At 39.7% G+C, this 17,695-nt stretch overlaps 1 protein-coding gene across 2 annotated transcripts; it reads left to right on the forward strand.

The window, feature by feature from the left end:
- Positions 1–935: 935 nt before the first annotated feature.
- LOC139294975 (plastin-3-like) lies at positions 936–17,317 on the forward strand. 2 transcript variants are annotated; one of them, XM_070917006.1, is made up of 16 exons: positions 936–964; positions 6,758–6,862; positions 7,115–7,266; positions 10,268–10,397; positions 10,622–10,754; positions 11,654–11,735; positions 11,823–11,988; positions 12,101–12,243; positions 13,190–13,285; positions 13,374–13,569; positions 14,050–14,128; positions 14,271–14,385; positions 14,469–14,599; positions 15,272–15,395; positions 15,974–16,098; positions 16,196–17,317. In XM_070917006.1, exons 2-16 carry the CDS (start codon positions 6,802–6,804, stop codon positions 16,326–16,328), a joined length of 1,866 nt encoding a protein of 621 aa, XP_070773107.1. In that variant the 5' UTR covers positions 936–964; positions 6,758–6,801; the 3' UTR covers positions 16,329–17,317. The 2 variants fall into 2 exon arrangements, with proteins under 2 accessions (XP_070773107.1, XP_070773108.1); XM_070917007.1 differs by lacking the exon at positions 936–964 and adding an exon at positions 5,890–5,907.
- Positions 17,318–17,695: the final 378 nt, after the last annotated feature.

Here is a 17,695-nt window from a genome sequence, read left to right on the forward strand (position 1 = left end):
ATAAGAATCAGGTTTATTGCAAAGTAAGTTTTCACATACAAGGAATTTGCTTTGGCATTTTGGTGCATAACAATAAACAATAGTAAGAGAAAATAAAATATATTTTAAAAAGTACTACAAAAGTCAAGAAATATAAATATAAAATACACTGGTCAACAGATCCTCATCCATTTATTTTGTTTAAACTATTCATTTGATCATGAGTAATCAAAAATGTAGAAAACCCAGGTACCCAGGTCTTCCACTTCTTAACAGGCCTCTATCAGCAACAAACACTGACCTTCTTGTATGTTACACTGCAAAGAAACATCATTGATGGATGGATGGATATTAATAATTTATTGGTACACTATCCTCGAGCCACTACCCTACTAATTTTGACTGCAAACTGATTTCAATCTGTTTGTATTCTGACTTTGTTGGTTCCAGGGCCAGCCTTTAGCTCTTTTGGGGCCATATCTTTACCTTTATCTGTCTTAAAACTGGGGGTGCCCTAATTACAATCAAGTAATTAATATTCAGAAGTCAACATAAGGTCAAATGTTCTTTAGATTTTTACAGAATTCATTTTAAACTCAAGAAACAGACAGAAAAAACTATAACATGTTTACAAATGAAAATATACAGTCATAGACGGTACGTCCATGTACATACACATATACACACATGTGAAATGTACAATAAAACATATATATAATATACCAAAACCATGAACATAAATAATATTGTTAAACTTCTTTAATTTAAAAAAATATATATATACTACCATACTAATATAAAGAATATTTTACTTTGCTTTAGTGTTTTGGGCACAGACAGTACTCCATACACCGGAGCTCAACGTCTGGCGGTGACGTCACCGACAGGGCGGGGTCAACATTCCAACTGCTGTCTACTTTTGTCTCTACGTGGAGGAGGCAGGACTGCAAACTGGACGCTGTCTGGAATTTCGGGCGCACCGACAGTGAGTACCAATTTCCTGGCAACTTGTAGACCAACAACTACTTAAAGCTAGAGTTTGTCTGAGCAGCGTTTACTAAAATAACATCCTTGTCCTAATCTTTCCTCTCTGTGATAGACGTTATTCTCTGTTTAGAGGGCTGGATTTTGCAAGAGTAAACAGGGATAGTTTCCTGCCCATGAAACTTGCATGTCTGTCGCTAACCGGCTAGCTTTAGCTACACCTTCACTGTAGCCTATTCATCCTCACGGCGCTGTAGAGGTCCTAGAAATACGGACATAAAGTAGTCTCTGACTTCTTTAATTTGTAACCAGATAACTTTTAGTAGAAGTAACTACTACTCAAAGATATAGGGTAAATGTATAAGGTAAAGTAACTCAGCGTAGGTGCTAATTAAGTATGTGTTCCATGTTTTCTTCATTTTTTAAATATCACTTCATGTTTGTGAATATGACAAATATTCCCAACAAGGAGCAAGTAAGACACAACCAGGTTCGTTCCTTTAGCACACCGCTGCATAGGTGGAGCCTGCACTCATTTTTAAAATCTTCCCGGTACCCAAGCTGGCGCATAAATGACCCATACATGCAGACACGCAGACATACAGTGTTTACACAAGATGAAGCCCAGTGTAATTGGTCATTTGCAATGCTGCAGTGTTATATGCCACTTTATATGATGCCAGCACAATTCTAATGGATGTTTTACCCTCAGTTAAATAGATCTACCCCTCCCTTACTGTGCCACATTTATTTGAAATTGGATGAGACATTTGCAAAGTGGAATTTCACTCACTGTACATGAGTTGAGATAATAGATCATCCAAAAGGCATTGTTCTTATATGGTCTTTGTTTAAGTGGGTGTTATAGTATGTTGTGAAAGGTTGGTGAGGGTTTTAACAGTGAAATTAGACATTCCGCTTAGTTACTCACAGTTTTTTTGCACTCACATAAAACTGGTCTATGTAAGCTGTTTACTCCTCTGAGTGATTGACCAGATTTTTCCTGTAGAGCCATCTGGGGCTGCAGCACATGTACATCTGGGATCCCAATTATGGATCACTGTTGGGACAATGTTGAACAACAAAACTGTCTGATAGTATCAGGAAGACCTGCATTTGACCTTGATGAATATTGTGACTTGGAACAAGACGTGTGTTGTAAATACTTGCTCATCAGTGGTCCTATCCCCTGCATCACTGCTGTTGATTCTCGACAACATTGTTCAGTACATCCTATTATCTATCCTTGGCTAAAGTCTTGTTTTGCATGTGCGGCAGCTACTTTGATAAGAGATGTTGTAAAATACTTTAATTGTTAAAGACAGGAGTATTGTTCATTGTGTCAGCAGTAGGAAAAGTGCTGTTTGCATTTCCTTTAGTGGAAAGAAAAGTCATTAACCTGATTGGGGTGGTCAAATTGCCCATGCATGTGCATGTGTGGTATGTGTACTATGCTTTACAACAGCTGAAGTCAGATTCAAAACACAGACATTACGTGTCTGATGGTATCTCTGTACAGACAAACCAGACAGTCAAGAAGGAGGAGGGAGTGTGCCTATATTTTGTTTCCACCCTTGCACACACACACACCTGTGCAGATTAACAGGTTGCCCCACTTTCTGCGCTGTCAGGGTTTTAAACAGGTGCCTTCACGTGTCGTTCAACGCAGTGAAAGTGATCCAGTTACTTATAAGATGCACTTGTTTTTACTTCTTTTGGTTTTGTGCTCTTCAGCTGTACAGTTTTGTAACTTATAAAGCTGTTTTTAAGATAATTCTGGTTGGAAAGCACTCTCCACCAAGATTGTACAACCCCCTTAATTTGTTACTTTTTGAATAGAAAATGTTTTTAATCTCATTTGTTTTTGAATTAATTCAATTAATTAAAATCCTGTGAACAATGTGGCTCTGTACAAAGAAGAATCGTACAAAATATTAAGTGAGTGAAACCATTGCTGAGTTGTGGCCAAGTAAATTTATCACGTACCTAATTTGAAGATGGGACACATTTTTTATTTTTAGTGGTGACGAAATAACCTCCCTTATGGAAGTACTGCATACAGGACAAATGTGAGTGGAAAGTACAGTGGATTACATTTTACTTACTGTACTTCTACTACTACAACAAAAAAACATTGTAATGAGTCAATAATCTCCACAGAGAAATTCAGTTTCAATTCAGTTCACAATGTCTTGCTCGAGGGCACACGTCATGTTTGCGTGAGGAAAGGGTGGTATCTCACACCCACTGTGCCTTGTACTGTCTGATTATGCAGCATTTAAAGGATAATGCTTTACAGGGCTTTTGTTGAGTAATGGCAAACCCTTGTAGGTGTGGCTGCTTACCTGTAGCAGAAACAGCCTAACCCAACTGCTTCAGCAGCACCGCACTAACCTGTCTAATGACATTCTTTACTACAGCTACATCCTTTCATTGGGTGAAAAGTAGTGTAATATAGAGAGTGGGTTATATAGATTAGCTGCTCATGGGTAGGGATACATATCATTTGAATACTTTCATGATGATTCACCATATACCCCAGCTTTGTAAGCTTTTATAATACCTCTAAACCCAGGCCAGGGCGTTATGCTTGCAGCTGCTCATGATGTCAGAGTTGTGTAAACTCTACACACTGTATTTGTTGTCGTCACCTCCTCCTTACCTGTCAGTATGGTGGTGCTTATCTTATCCACACAGCCCAAAGAGGAAATAAAGGCCTGGGCTGGTGATATAGACTGTTTGGTGTTTATGAGTCAGTTTGCCTCACATCTGCAGGCGATTGTGACTGAATAAAAATGTCCATGTTCTTGCAGACTATGTTGGGTGTGTGCATATGAACTTGACCACACTTGGGAAGGGTGCCCAAGCTATTTGTGTGCCTCACATTTCCCATGTAACTGTGTGGATGAAACCCTGGCAGGACGGGGTGTGTCGGCTCTACACATTTAACTTTGCCATCTGGGAACAGCCCTCTGCTTTTAAATTGACTGAAAGATCTATCAGAGGCGATTGTAAACAGCGTCAATGTGCTGTTTTCGTCTCAACAATTAAAGCTGGTGCTTAGAAAGAAATGCTTGTGGGTGATATCTAGTTGTAAAACAAGAGCAAGAGAGAGCTTCTTGAATGAGTGTTGAAATGTCTTACAGACTACAAAGCAAGTCCACTGCTTGATATCATGTGACCTGGAGGACAGATGTATGTAGAAGACTTGTTGTTTTTATTTTATGTAACTGCATCCCTCTGGAGCTTTTTTTGCAGGTCATTTTAAATCCCTCTTTTAGTTAAAAGTGCTAAATCTTGCAATTTGGAAATCTTTTCCCAATACTTTTTGTCTTTGTATTTATTAGTTAAGAGTATGGCAGCATCATTCTGATATTAAAACTCTTGCCCTGCAGCCGAGCGCTGACATTTCAGTAATGTGCTTGAACTCCATCAGCAGTATTGATATGCTTCCAGGCAAACATGAGCCACTCCATTTAGGTTGTTGCTGTTGCGTTTAGTCGAAGAGTGCAGGCATTTTCTCTTCTCTCAGTCCAGCTGTCAAAGACAGCAACTGTCTTTGGAGGCTGACACTCTGAACTCGCTTTCCAGTGTTAACACAGGATTTATTGCCGTGGTTTGTAACGGTGATCACAAACCCTCTATTCTTCTGTCCCACCAGTGATACGTCTCACATTTGTCCACTGCCATCTGTCCCGTGCTCTATGTATTTAACCTCTCTTCTGTTTCCACTCTCCCTCTGTCGAGGGTGTGACGAGGGCTGGCAAAGGAGGCAATGTTTGTCGGCCCTTATTGTAGCCGGGCTGACTTCATCAGCCACATTTCACATCCTTCGGGAGAAAAGTTAAATATAGCAACACTGGCATCGTCATTTTCCTAATCGTTTAGTCAGGAGTTTGTGCTTGCCCTGATTTAGTATTACTTTGGAAAAGAAAAACACCCTGTTCTCTGTGGCTCATGGAGTGGCATTTAAAAGTATCTCTCTGTTAGTGTTGGTGACAAATCCGGCCTTGTTACTGTTGTTACCGAGAACCTGTTTTCTACTGTTTTGGGCCTTTTTCAAAATGAATAAACATGATTTCATCTGAATGACTTTGTTGGGAAACTTATTTTTGATTTCGTGAGACAAAATGTTATTATTTCATCACTTTGTTTTTTTGTAAGAATAGCATGATAGCAAGTGAGTCACATCTCAGAAACCACATGGCTACTGTTGGATCATCTTTCATGAGTAATATTAATAGTTTCATTCATGAAAGAGGAAATAGGGTTACTGGACGTTTGTTCATTGTTTATCTGCTTGAATGTGTGTCTGTGAGGCTGCTGTGGCCACAGAACACTAGAAACACAGTTCAGGCATAAAGTACTTTTGATAATTGTTACTAATAATCAGGTGACTTATGATCCATTTGAACAACTGGACATACAAGTATTCCCTAATATGGTTTTGCACATGTGGAAACTAGAAATGGCCTTGCCCAGGATTTCTGACTAATATGCTGTGAAAATCAACAATCTGTACTTTAAATCAGGAAATGGGAACACTTTTCTGTCTGGAAAAAATCTGTGATCCTTAGTTTAACGTTTAACGGCAGTATAAACCTCATCTTTGTTTTCTGAACCTCTTGTGTTCGCGAGGAATGCCATCATACCAGTTTAGCCTTGGAGAGCGAGGCAGTACACCCTGCTCACCTCTTTGTAAGTGAAGCTCGATCTGCCCAGGCCTCACGCATTCCTCCGCCACGACGGAACGGGAAGGAGGTGCTCGGAGGAATTCCTTATTTTCAGTGATTTTCAGATGGTTGCGTTCCCTCAGAGGAGTTCAGGAACACAGTGTTTTTGGTTGAGCAAAATAACTCTGAGACAACTGAGATTGAGTCTCGCTGGCTGTAGTCTTATTATGTGACTTCAGTCTTTACACATTCAAATTAATCTCTCTATTGGGTGAGGGCACTTTTCTCTGCTTTTTTAAAAATATAACCCAAACAGCTTCATGAGAAACCAGCATCAATTTCAGAGAAGCAGAACACTCAAAAGACTCAGATGTTACGTTGTGACATAAAACTGGATGCATCGCTTTTCATTACAGTTTGTGTGAAAGATTGTTTTATTTAACACTAAAATAAAATGATTACATTTGATTTGTAGAGCAGATTGAAGGGCAAGAAAAGCAAGAGGTTATAGTAAAAAATGTCAGGAGGACATGCTGTTGCAGTAAGCAGATTTGTCAGAAAGGGGTGAATAAAATCATCAAATAACCTAAAGACTGGAGTAGTCTCAATTTCTCTGGCAGCTTTTTTTTTTTACAGCATGAGCTTGTTGCTTTACAATGGAACTAACAGGAAATTACTTTGATTATGGGTGAGAGCTTGGAAAAGGAAAAGAGCTCAAGAGAGAAACTAAAGAGAACAGTAGATATGATCAGCAGGGGGTGGGGATCAGCGGGGATCAGTGAGGAAACGGGTGTATGAGGTTCTACTTTACTACTTTTTAGACCTGACAGAAGATGAGGAGTGACTTTTGTTCTGCCTGGAGAGGAAAGGTCACTTCTCCGTTGGCAAGGAGGCAGAAAAGTTGAGACTGGTTTGTAATCTGAGCAGCAGAACAGTGAGCAGTGAGATGATTGACTTGAGTTAAGGGGGGTGCAGATCCCTTCGCTGGTTGAAGACGCAGAAGGTTGTGGCAGTCTCGATAAGTTTCAGGGGCTGAAAGGAGGTTTTATGGGAGGCTGATGAGGATTGGGTTCCTCTCGAGACCCTGTTGATGACTCTTAATGCTCTTTTCCTCTCCGCAGTCTCACCTTTCTCTGACTGACCACCTCAGGTCAATCACGGAAACATGTCTGGAAAGATAACAAAGGAGGAGATGGAGGAGATGAGGGAGGTCTTTGGGAAAATTGGTGAGTAAAAACCATACTGCCATGACAGTACGTTATTAATTAGACAATTTAATAAGTATGTAAGGCAAATGCTGGTTACAGCTTGTGAAGAGTAAATTTAAAAGAGTAAATTTCAAACCAGTGTGTGAACCAAGTGATTTTTAACTTCTGATGTGCATTATTATTTGAATTGTAATAAAAAGTTTCAGTAGTTCCAGCCCTAGTTGTACCATATGTCCTGGTGTGTAATGGTTTATTTTTGTGTTCCTGAAGATCTGGACAACGATGGACATATCTGCGATTATGAACTCCATGAGCTCCTCAAAGACGCTGGACATTCGGTACCTGGATACCTGGTTCGACAGATCATCCAGAAACTCGATCGCAACAAGGATAATCAGATCAGCTTTGAGGAGTTTTTGTCGGTACGTTAAGTGGAGCTCAGGACAGCTCGTACTGTCACACTTGACAAGTTTTCACCTTCTGTTCAGAGCCTGTTCTGCCTAAAAGCACCTCACCCCCGGGGTGGGGCTGCTATGCAAAGCAACTTTTAGAGGCTACATGCACGACAGAGTTGAAAGGCCTCTACAAACCACACACACACACACACACACACACACACACACACACACACACACACACACACACACACACACACTCAGTCAGGGAATGTGGAAGTGAGGTCAGCAAAGTGGTGTGAGTTCCAGTATTTGGTTTCAGCAGTGATGAGGGAGCAGTCATTTGGGGAGAACAGTCCTTCACAGGGGCAGCTTCTGGTACAGGAGTGCAGCATGATTCAAAATGTCAAGATCAGGAGGTTCGACCAAAATGTACTGTAGCTGTAATGTATTTATGTATTACATAATAATAAAAAAACAGTGTTATAAAGAACCATTCAAACAAAAAAAACTTTAAATCCTTTAAATGGGAAAATTAGGATTAAAACATTTCAATACTTAAATAAAATTAGGCAAGTAAATGTACAAAAAAAGGAAATAGAATAAAATCCACCAATAAGATGTATTAGTACTGGGAAAAAATGTATTGCTAGCATTATTTTTTTTTTAAAGTGATTAAAGGATATCACTGATGTCTGCAAACCTCCGATCCTTTTTTTTAAATGATCTATTGAAAGAATGAAGCCACACTTTCTCTGGTTACTTCCTGAAATTAATTAACCGTGTCAACAAAGTTGGAAGGGGTTTTGCCTGTCCTTTGGCCAAATGTGTCAAAAAGTAACAAGGTCATTTTGTACAAAATCTATGGAGATAATCACTGTTGGCCCAAGGATCACCCAATTGATCAGCTGATTTTTGTGATGATGCAAAACTGGGATTTGACTGTTGCATAATGTTAATGCTGTGTTTATGTGCCAGCTGGAAGGGACAGCATTTGGGACTTCCCAGTTAGCTGCTATTGTGCCATTGTGTTAGAAAGGAGTGTACTCCACCACTAGGCTTTGATAAAACACCCCTTTACAAAGATATGTTTTTATGGACGATGACACACCACATGCATGTGGAATGAATATCCTCCTTACTGCCCATAGTAATGTCAATGTTAAGCTAAAAAAAATAGCTTTTTGCTAACTTGAAGAATTGAATGGAAATCCTTATCGTCTGTGCAAGGTCATGACTGTCTTGTTGTGGTTACCTTTTTTACCTACAGTGCCTGAAAAATGCAAGCTGGCGCCGTGAGACTCTTGTGTATATTTGTGGTCAAATGTGCTGTGCTTATGAAATAAGTCTCACTGTGCCCGTCTGAATAGCTCATTGTGGTCACACCACGCCTGTGGGGCTGAGGTCACTGATGAAGCAGCGATAACTTCAGCTTCAGGAAGTATCGCACATATTACCATAGAATACGTATTGTCAAAGCAGCTTTGCCTGAAGCCGCTCACATGTCTTGCAGTACTGATAAGCTAGATACAGTACGAACACACCACAGAGCTCTCTATGGTCCCATTAGTTGTTGTTGAGACTGATTTAATGTTTAGAGATAATTATTTAATGTTGGGATGTGGGGACAGGCCCGAGGCTGGTGTTGATGTGGAGGAGGATAACAGCTGTGGACCTGGTGGTGTACTTTTACTGTTGATAACCCTAATGACATACCGGCACTCACACACTCAACACTGTAATACTTTTATTAGACGTGCAGTGAATGCGCAGTCTCACTTTAAATCACTACAGGGTACTTAAATGCACAACAGAACATCTGTTGCTTTTATGAACCCATCAACCTGACGTCTTCCTGGACCTTTCATGTTAAGAAACGCTGTTTTTCAGCCCATTTATATTGTTCAAAATAGTTAGTTACTTGCCTAGATGTTCACCATGTCTTTTCGGCCCTTGAGCTGGCAGGTTGGCTTTATGTTTTCATGCCAGTGAGGAGAAATTCCAGCAGCACTGCTGTGTCTGCCGAGTGACCTTGGCCGTCATGGTGGCTAACAGGAGCTGAATAAGACAACAAGGGAAACGAACAACAGTAAAAGGAGAGAAGATGATTGAGGCTTTTGCACAGAAGTATGACGGCAACGAAAGAGTTTTTTCACCATTGATTCATCTATTGATTGTTTTTTTGATTTAAGTTGAAATTTTAAAACAATTATTGACAAATGCCCATCATGAATGATTTGTGGCAGCACAAATGATCTGTGAAAGTTGTGTTACAAATCGATTCACCACAATCATTATGTAATAACACAACATATGGTTGATCTTGTTGTGATTTCTTAATAGATTTGCAGATTTATGCACTCACTTGGCACACCTGTACAATCTAATGCAATCCAATATAACTGTTGTGCCATAAAGTCTACTTTTATGATGCCTATAATTTTCTGTCATATAGATGTTGTTGGTATTATTATTATTATCATATAGTTGTTAAATTATATGTTTTAGCTTTGAGCTCATAGTTAGTGGTGGTGTTGTGCTGGACTGCATTATATTGAAAGGTGTTTCTGTTATTCTGCCCCCCTCATGTATGCAAATAGGGAGGACAAAAAAAAGAAACGACTCTCAATATAATGTAGTCCAGTACAACACCACATCAGTAATAAACATATCATCAAATTTACATATTTCAGACAGTGTCAACAAAAACTGAACATTATAAACTTTGTAGTCATAGAATTTATGGCAGAGCTGTTGTATTGAATTGCTTTGGATTGGACAGGTATCCCTAATAAATTGACCACTGAGTGTCAGAAATGTATTCAGTTAGTGCTTTCGGAGTTAAAAATATTTGGTGATAATGTCCTTGTTAAAACTAAAGTGATGCTGACACTACAAGCATGCTGTAATTGAAACATTGGCAGGCAACTGCTAGTATTAGAGCTAATTCTGTTCATTAATCATTATCATTGACAAAAGTAATGTCAATCAGTTCAATTTACAAAAGTACAACATTTTCTTGTTTTAGATCGTCCAGGACCTGAGGGGCAGTGAAATAGCAAAAACCTTCCGCAAGGCCATCAACAGAAAAGAGGGCATCCTGGCTATTGGAGGGACGTCTGAGCTGTCAAGCGAAGGAACACAACACTCGTTCTCTGGTAAGACACTGTCCCCCTCCCCTCCCCAGTTGCTGCTAATGTTTGCCATAAACTGTTGACTTTGTACCCTCTGCACTCCAGCTACAGATGCTCCATTTTACCATTGAAGAAAAACCATAATGGACAATGAGACCTACTGAAATGAGTCATTATGGGCGATACTGTCACGTTATATTGTTGGTGTTTTGCTCTTAACTGATACCTGTATATGTTCATTGTTACAGAGGAGGAGCGATATGCCTTCGTGAACTGGATCAACACAGCTCTGGAAAAAGACCCTGACTGCCAACATGTCCTGCCCATGGATCCCAACACAGACTCTCTCTTCAAGTGTGTCGGAGACGGCATAGTACTCTGGTGAGAGTTCCTGTTTTCATCTGAAGCCAGCAACACAACACCTCCCCTCCCTCACTTAGCAACCCTTCTGAAATAAATGTCAAATACCTGCATCTCACTGCACTTAATGTTGTGATCACTGTGTGATCATCTGGCTGAAAAAAAGACAAACATGAGCCTGTATTGAGGATTGTCAACCATAACAACAGTCTGCCTGGCATTGTAGAGGAGATATTGATACGAATACAATATTACTACATTCATTCAAAATGATTAAGAAATGATTACATATTGTTCCAAGTCTACGTTGTTCTTCACCAGTTCAGGTTCACAAATAGGCTATTTCAGTTGAAACAGAAAATTACTTTCACACTAAAGTAACATAATCATAATTGCTGCTTTAAGGGTAGGTCATATTAGGTATAATGCAAGTTAGCATTTGACAACTTACAAGTCTTACGAGTAATCTGCACTCGTGTTTTTAGATGAACATAAAACGGAGTGCAGAGCTGCCAAGAAACCAAATCATCTGAACATATTTCAAACAGAAAAACTGTGTGACAAAAAGAAACACAGTTCACATGCTGAAGCTAATTTAACACCTGTGTACATGTAGGTACATGCTAATTAGGAAGCTACCTAATATGATTCATGTTTGTTACATTATTGCCATTTTGTCTAATTCTTAAATGTGCATACATCCACTTTATGATGCATTCATTACCATTAGCAACATTTGGAAAAGGTTAAATCTTTTCTTCTTTTTTTTTAAAGCATTTTTGTCCTTTTCTTAAAATAAGTTAGTTCATCTTTTGCAAACAATGAACATTTGGGTTGCTCTCTGTAGAGAGAGTCGTTGCTCTCTCTTTAGAACATGGATACTGCATGAAATTAATGTTTTGTTTTGTACGTTTGCACAGCAAAATGGTGAACCTGTCAGTGCCAGACACCATCGATGAGAGGACCATAAATAAGAAGAAGCTGACACCGTTTACAATACAGGTCAGTTAAATTTACTGCACGCCAGGGCTGCTGTTTCTGTTATTTTTTATGCAAAGTTTCCTACAGCTGATGCTTTGTACCTTACAGGAGAACCTGAACCTGGCCCTGAACTCGGCTTCTGCTATTGGCTGCCATGTGGTGAACATTGGGGCTTTGGACCTGAGAGAGGGGAAGCCCCATCTGGTGCTGGGCCTGCTGTGGCAAATCATCAAGATCGGCCTGTTTGCTGACATCGAGCTCAGCAGAAATGAAGGTACATGACGTAGTTGATAGGTCCATAACATAACATGAGTTTGTGTTCCTATCACTAGGGTTTCCTGGTCTGTTGTCAAGTAGCTTAACTGATCATTAACACCCCTCGACAGCGCTGGCAGCATTGCTGAGAGACGGGGAAACCCTGGAGGACCTGATGAAGCTGTCTCCAGAAGAACTGCTGTTGCGCTGGGCAAACTTTCACCTGGAAAATGCTGGCTGGCAGAAGATCAACAACTTCAGCTCTGACATCAAGGTGGGCAAGCCACTCAACATTTTAAGAGATAACACTTGAAGGATAAAAAAGTTTTGGTTTTAAGGTTCTTTGGGTGAGTCTGTATGGTTTTCTTTTTTATATTTCCGCACTTAATTAGGTCCACCAACACAGGTGTCTGTCAGCACACTGGGCCAGGCAGAGCATGTTTATGTTTGCACAAACTCACTCAAATATCCGCCTCCACTGCTCCAAAAATAGGGTTGAATGAGTAGGTCTCTTTCTGGCTAACACTGGCACTGTTGAATATTATGTGCACATTTTGTGGTAAAAAAGGTAAAAAAAAAATGGTTTTGTTTCTTTGCCAACAGCCCTATTACTAAGGAAGTTCAGATAAATAGGAACAATTACCATGTCAGATGTACAATATTTGTTGGTTGTAAAGTTTTATTACACTGACAGGCCACTACGCAAATCAAGCAGGCAGGTATACGAGTCGCTACTGCACCTGTCTTTTGCACCCGTCTGGTTTGGCCTGTATCCTTGTATTTCTTTGTCTCACGCTATCTCGTGCTTGACTATCTTGTATGTAGAAATCAGAAGTTTTCTGTGGTACTTTGCTTTTGTTCTTTCTGTTCTAATTAGTGTTCAGCAAAGTATTTTAACATTTTGCAATCTGATTCTCTGAATAATAATTTCATAATTTCTACTTCATATAAATATATGTGTGTGTATATATGTGTATGTATATGTGTATATGTGTAGTAATCTAATGTAAATACAATACTGCACATTTTGAGAAACCCAAAACTTCTAAAGGTGATAGACAAAATACAAAACATAGTGTGAACAGTGTGAACAGTAACAGTTGCTCACAAGCAGTATCACGTTTGTCAGTACAGCTATCTTAATATGAATCTATCACAGTGGAATTTCTTGTTCGTTCATTAGTAGAAATCTAATTGTTTTTGTTTGTATTATTTTCCAGGACTCAAAGGCCTATTTCCACCTCCTGAATCAAATCTCTCCTAAAGGCACAGAGGAGGATCAGCCACGCATCGACATCAACATGGCAGGCTTCAGTGTAAGAGCACAGCAGTTGGGTATCTTCACCACATGGTAACAGCTGTACAGTGTTTCTGATCAGAGCGTGTGGTCTGTGTGTTGTTCAGGAGAAAGACGACATGAAGAGGGCAGAGGCCATGCTGCAGCAGGCCGACAGGCTCGGCTGTCGACAGTTTGTCACCCCAGCTGACGTCGTCAGTGGAAACCCCAAACTCAACCTTGCCTTTGTGGCCAATCTGTTCAACAAATATCCGGCGCTGACTAAACCTGAGGATGAGGACATTGACTGGGGACTGTTGGAAGGTGGGTGTGGAGAGCAGAAGAACTCACTTTTTAGATCAGATCGTTAACTGCTAGTATTCAGTATTCCCTTACTATAGGAATTATTTATTAAGAGTTTAACAGTCAAAAACTCAATAATCTGCGTTATTAGGACGGTATATGCGGCTCATGTAGGATCCCATCATTACTGGTAAGAATTTTTTGTTTTTTAGGGCCCTTAACTCTACAGGTCCCTCCAGGGCATTAAACGCTACAGCCTGAGAAGAACCAGCTTTTTAATGTTGGCTAACTAACTGGCTTTCACGCTCACTTTAGCATAGAGACAAATGTTGTTATTAGAACTTGTGAAAACAAGCCGCTCCTAGCTTTGGTTCCTACTGGAGACATTGGTTAGGGTTAGGTCACGTTAAGAACTACACTGACTATTACTGAGACCTCCAGTATGGCTGCCAGCTATGTCACCTGAAAGCCCCCTAAAACCCATGATCCTTTGTTGTCTAGGTGAGACACGAGAAGAGAGGACATTCCGAAACTGGATGAACTCTCTGGGAGTGAACCCTAATGTCAATCATCTGTATGGGTACGTACCACAAACAAATTAACACAGTTTATCTCACTCCTGTATACACTGGCATCTGAAGAGTTTTCATAACTCAAACTTCTATTCTCCTCGTGTGTCTTATTTAATATTAATTATTATCAAACACACTCCTGACCTCTAGAGACCTGCAGGATGCCATCGTCATCTTTCAACTCTATGAGAGGATTAAAGTGGCTGTTGACTGGAACAAGGTCAACAAGCCGCCTTACACCAAGCTGGGAGTCTACATGAAAAAGGTAAATCAGATACCTTTTAATCCTGGCTAAGAAAAAAAAAAGTTTTGGCTGTCTTTTGCCAACTGTTTTGCTTGTGCCTCTAGTTGGAGAATTGTAATTACGCAGTGGACCTGGGCAAAGATGCCAAGTTCTCCCTCGTTGGCATTGGCGGGCAGGACCTGAACAATGGCAACGCTACCCTGACTCTGGCACTTGTGTGGCAGCTGATGAGAAGGTGAATCACAAACTACATGAGGAATCGCTCGCAAAATAGAAATGCACGCAATGTAAAAACTGCATCCCACTTTTGGTTTACAAGAAATAAAAACATAATGGCCTGGCATGCCGAGCATGGTTAAGGTTTGGAATGTGTGGTGGATTGTCACACCTGGATTCTCTGCTGTATCTCAGTGGCATTGACACCTTTTTTTAAATGTTATTTAGTACATACATTTATGAAGTAGAAGTAGTATGAAGTATTTTTATGTCTCAAAATACATAAAGAACTAAAAATGGCAAATGAGGGACCTCAGCCTGACTGCACCCAGCTAGTAGCTGCTAACAAAGTTAGCTTGTAAATGTATTTATTGGAAAAAAAATTATTTTAGTACAACCAAACGCTGTTTACAAAATGAACATCATGCTGTATTGAAGAAGACTTGAAACTAGCGACGCAGGCCATAAACTCATTAGGAAAATGTTTACTGAGGTAATAAATCAAGTGACAAGTAGGGTCATTTTCTCATAGATTTCTATACAATCTGACCAGTGGAGTTGCCCCCTGCTGGCATTTAGGCTGGCATTTATTTAGTCTGTGTGGTATTTTGAAACTACAAAATATGTTTTTCTTTTAAAGCAAAGCAATTAATTCATGTCCTTAATAAACGTGCTGCTTCTCCACTCGTAGATACACATTGAATGTACTGGAGGAACTGGGTGATGGACAGAAAGTAAACGATGACATCATTGTGAAGTGGGTGAACGAAACGTTGGCGGAGGCTGGAAAATCAACCAAGATTTCAAGCTTTAAGGTAAACCTGTTCTTCCTGTTTTTGATTAGATTAAATTAAAATATTTTGATTTCGAACTTTGAAAAAATAAGAGATGTATTTGGTAATCTTATTATCATTTTTTTTAGCTTAGCTTTGAGCTTTTTTTCCGAACTTTCAGCCACTCACCTCACGGCCTTCATCAGTTAATGGAGCTGGCTGAGGTGTCATCTCATAACTAAGTGTACAGTGTGGGTCATGTAGTCGTATATGGGGGTGGGAGCGACTTTGATGTCTCATTTCCCTGAGTCAGCCCCATTTGCCGATAAAGACCATGAGTTGTGGTTAAAAGCTCAGGAAAAAGCTAGCAGATATTTTGAGCTTTGTTACACATGTTGTTCCCAAGGTCAAGAATGAACTTACATGTTTAAAATGAGAAAGAAAAGTAGCAAGTAGTAACATATTCACTATCACAATGCTGGTATTGATGAGCTAAATGTGTCAGTTGAATGTCATTTACATACAGGCAGTGTCACACAAACCAAAAGGCACTACATTTTCTCGTCAGTCTGGCAAGTCTGTGTGTTATATCCTTAATCTGTGCATTCTGTGGCGATCAGGACAAGGAGATCAGCAGCAGTTTGGCAGTATTGGAACTGATAGACGCCATCCAGCCCGGCAGCATCGACTACGAGCTGATTAAAACCGGCAGCCTCTCTGAAGACGAGAAGCTGGAGAATGCCAAGTAAGATTTTCTATGACACAAACAAAGAGAAGCAGCCATTTTTGCCGTTATTTTGTGTGAACAGTTTTATACAAGTGAACTTCTCCGCCATCCCTAGATACGCAATCTCTATGGCGAGGAAGATCGGAGCCCGTGTCTACGCTCTCCCAGAAGACCTCGTGGAGGTCAATCCCAAAATGGTGATGACGGTTTTTGCCTGCTTGATGGGTCGGGGGATGAAGCGAGTCTAAGAGATTGGCTTGACATCTTTGTGACACTTACTAAACTCAAGCCCACAAGCCATTAGCGTTTTGAAAGAGCTCCCTCCAACTGAAGGAATGAAGAAAGATTTTTTTTTTTGAGAATAACATGATGGTATGCATCAGAAATTTGCATGTGTCCCTGCTTCTCCGGAGGTGTTTACTGAAGAATAATGTGCTGTGCTCTGTCCTCTTATTTAAAGTGAGTCCACAATACTAAAATTTCGAAAGAGATGGGTCTCATGTTACAGAGGACAACTTGTTACCTTCAATATGCAGAACTCTTGATTAATGTATAAGAATGCTGTTTTGTTTTTTTAAAGCGAGAATGCATATTTCCAGCTGCAAGGTTGTTTACATATTTTTACACGGACTGATAAGTAAATTATATCCTTGACTAAGCAACACACATTCCTGAATACCATACTTATGAATGCATTTTTTTGGGGGGGATGTTAAGGTGGAGCACATGTCGGAAAACCTAAACATTCCCTCTCACTTAATGAAGTAAAAGCATGTCTTAATAATCAGCTCCATAAACTTCAACATATCTGTATACAGAAGCCATATGGTCAAATTATAGTAATGACCAGCCTGGTGTGCTGTCTATATTCTTGTACTCCTCATTTGTTTGTTTCTTTGGGATTATTACATGAGGTAAATGCTGTTTTTGGGGTGTCTAGTCTTTGTTGTATTGGGCTTCTGTTTTGCTGTTTGTTTTGGTCTGTTACGTTGGATGAGGAGCAAGCTGACTGGACTCTCCTGGCTTCTGCTGTGCCTTCTTCTTGTCTCATAGACAACTTGTACACGCGCTCTGAGGTTTTCCCTTCTTCTTTTGTATCCATCATTACCAGATATAAACAGTAACTTCATTCCAGTTTCATGATACTCTATGACAATGGCCAAATTGTATTTGGTCTTGTGTTCATGTCTACTCTTAAGTGCTTTACATGTAACAATAAATATGACTTTGAAAAGGGCTTGTGTGTTTTATCTTCATAGTTTCTGGAAAAAGACAAATTCCATAGAAATGTCAATCCGCCACTGTTATGAGTATGAGTAGAAATGGTGAATCAAATATCCTGACCTGATTTAATGCTCAAAGTTGATCATAAGTGGGTACTTTCAATATTTTTTTTGTATCTCTTTTTTTTAAAAATTGAAACATGTTCAACTTCCTCAATTACAACTTGAATATCCTCCGACACTGTTTATTCCTCACTGACAAAAAGTAATGTGTAGACTTTTAAAAACTAAATTTTTAAATTTAAAGTTGTATATTATAACATAAATGTGGAGACCCTTTGAATGAATGCTCTTTGGAAAGAATTCTAAATCTCATGGGGAAAAGTGCAAAA

The sequence above is a fragment of the Enoplosus armatus genome, chromosome 13, assembly GCF_043641665.1.
Source record: "Enoplosus armatus isolate fEnoArm2 chromosome 13, fEnoArm2.hap1, whole genome shotgun sequence".
NCBI lineage: Eukaryota > Metazoa > Chordata > Actinopteri > Centrarchiformes > Enoplosidae > Enoplosus > Enoplosus armatus.

Coding starts and splice junctions, on each gene's coding strand:
- LOC139294975 (XM_070917006.1), top strand. CDS start 6,802: ATGTCTGGAAAGATAACAAAGGAGGAGATGGAGGAGATGAGGGAGGTC. Junction 12,244..13,189: donor ACTTCAGCTCTGACATCAAG/GTGGGCAAGCCA, acceptor ATTATTTTCCAG/GACTCAAAGGCCTATTTCCA. Junction 16,099..16,195: donor GAGAAGCTGGAGAATGCCAA/GTAAGATTTTCT, acceptor CGCCATCCCTAG/ATACGCAATCTCTATGGCGA.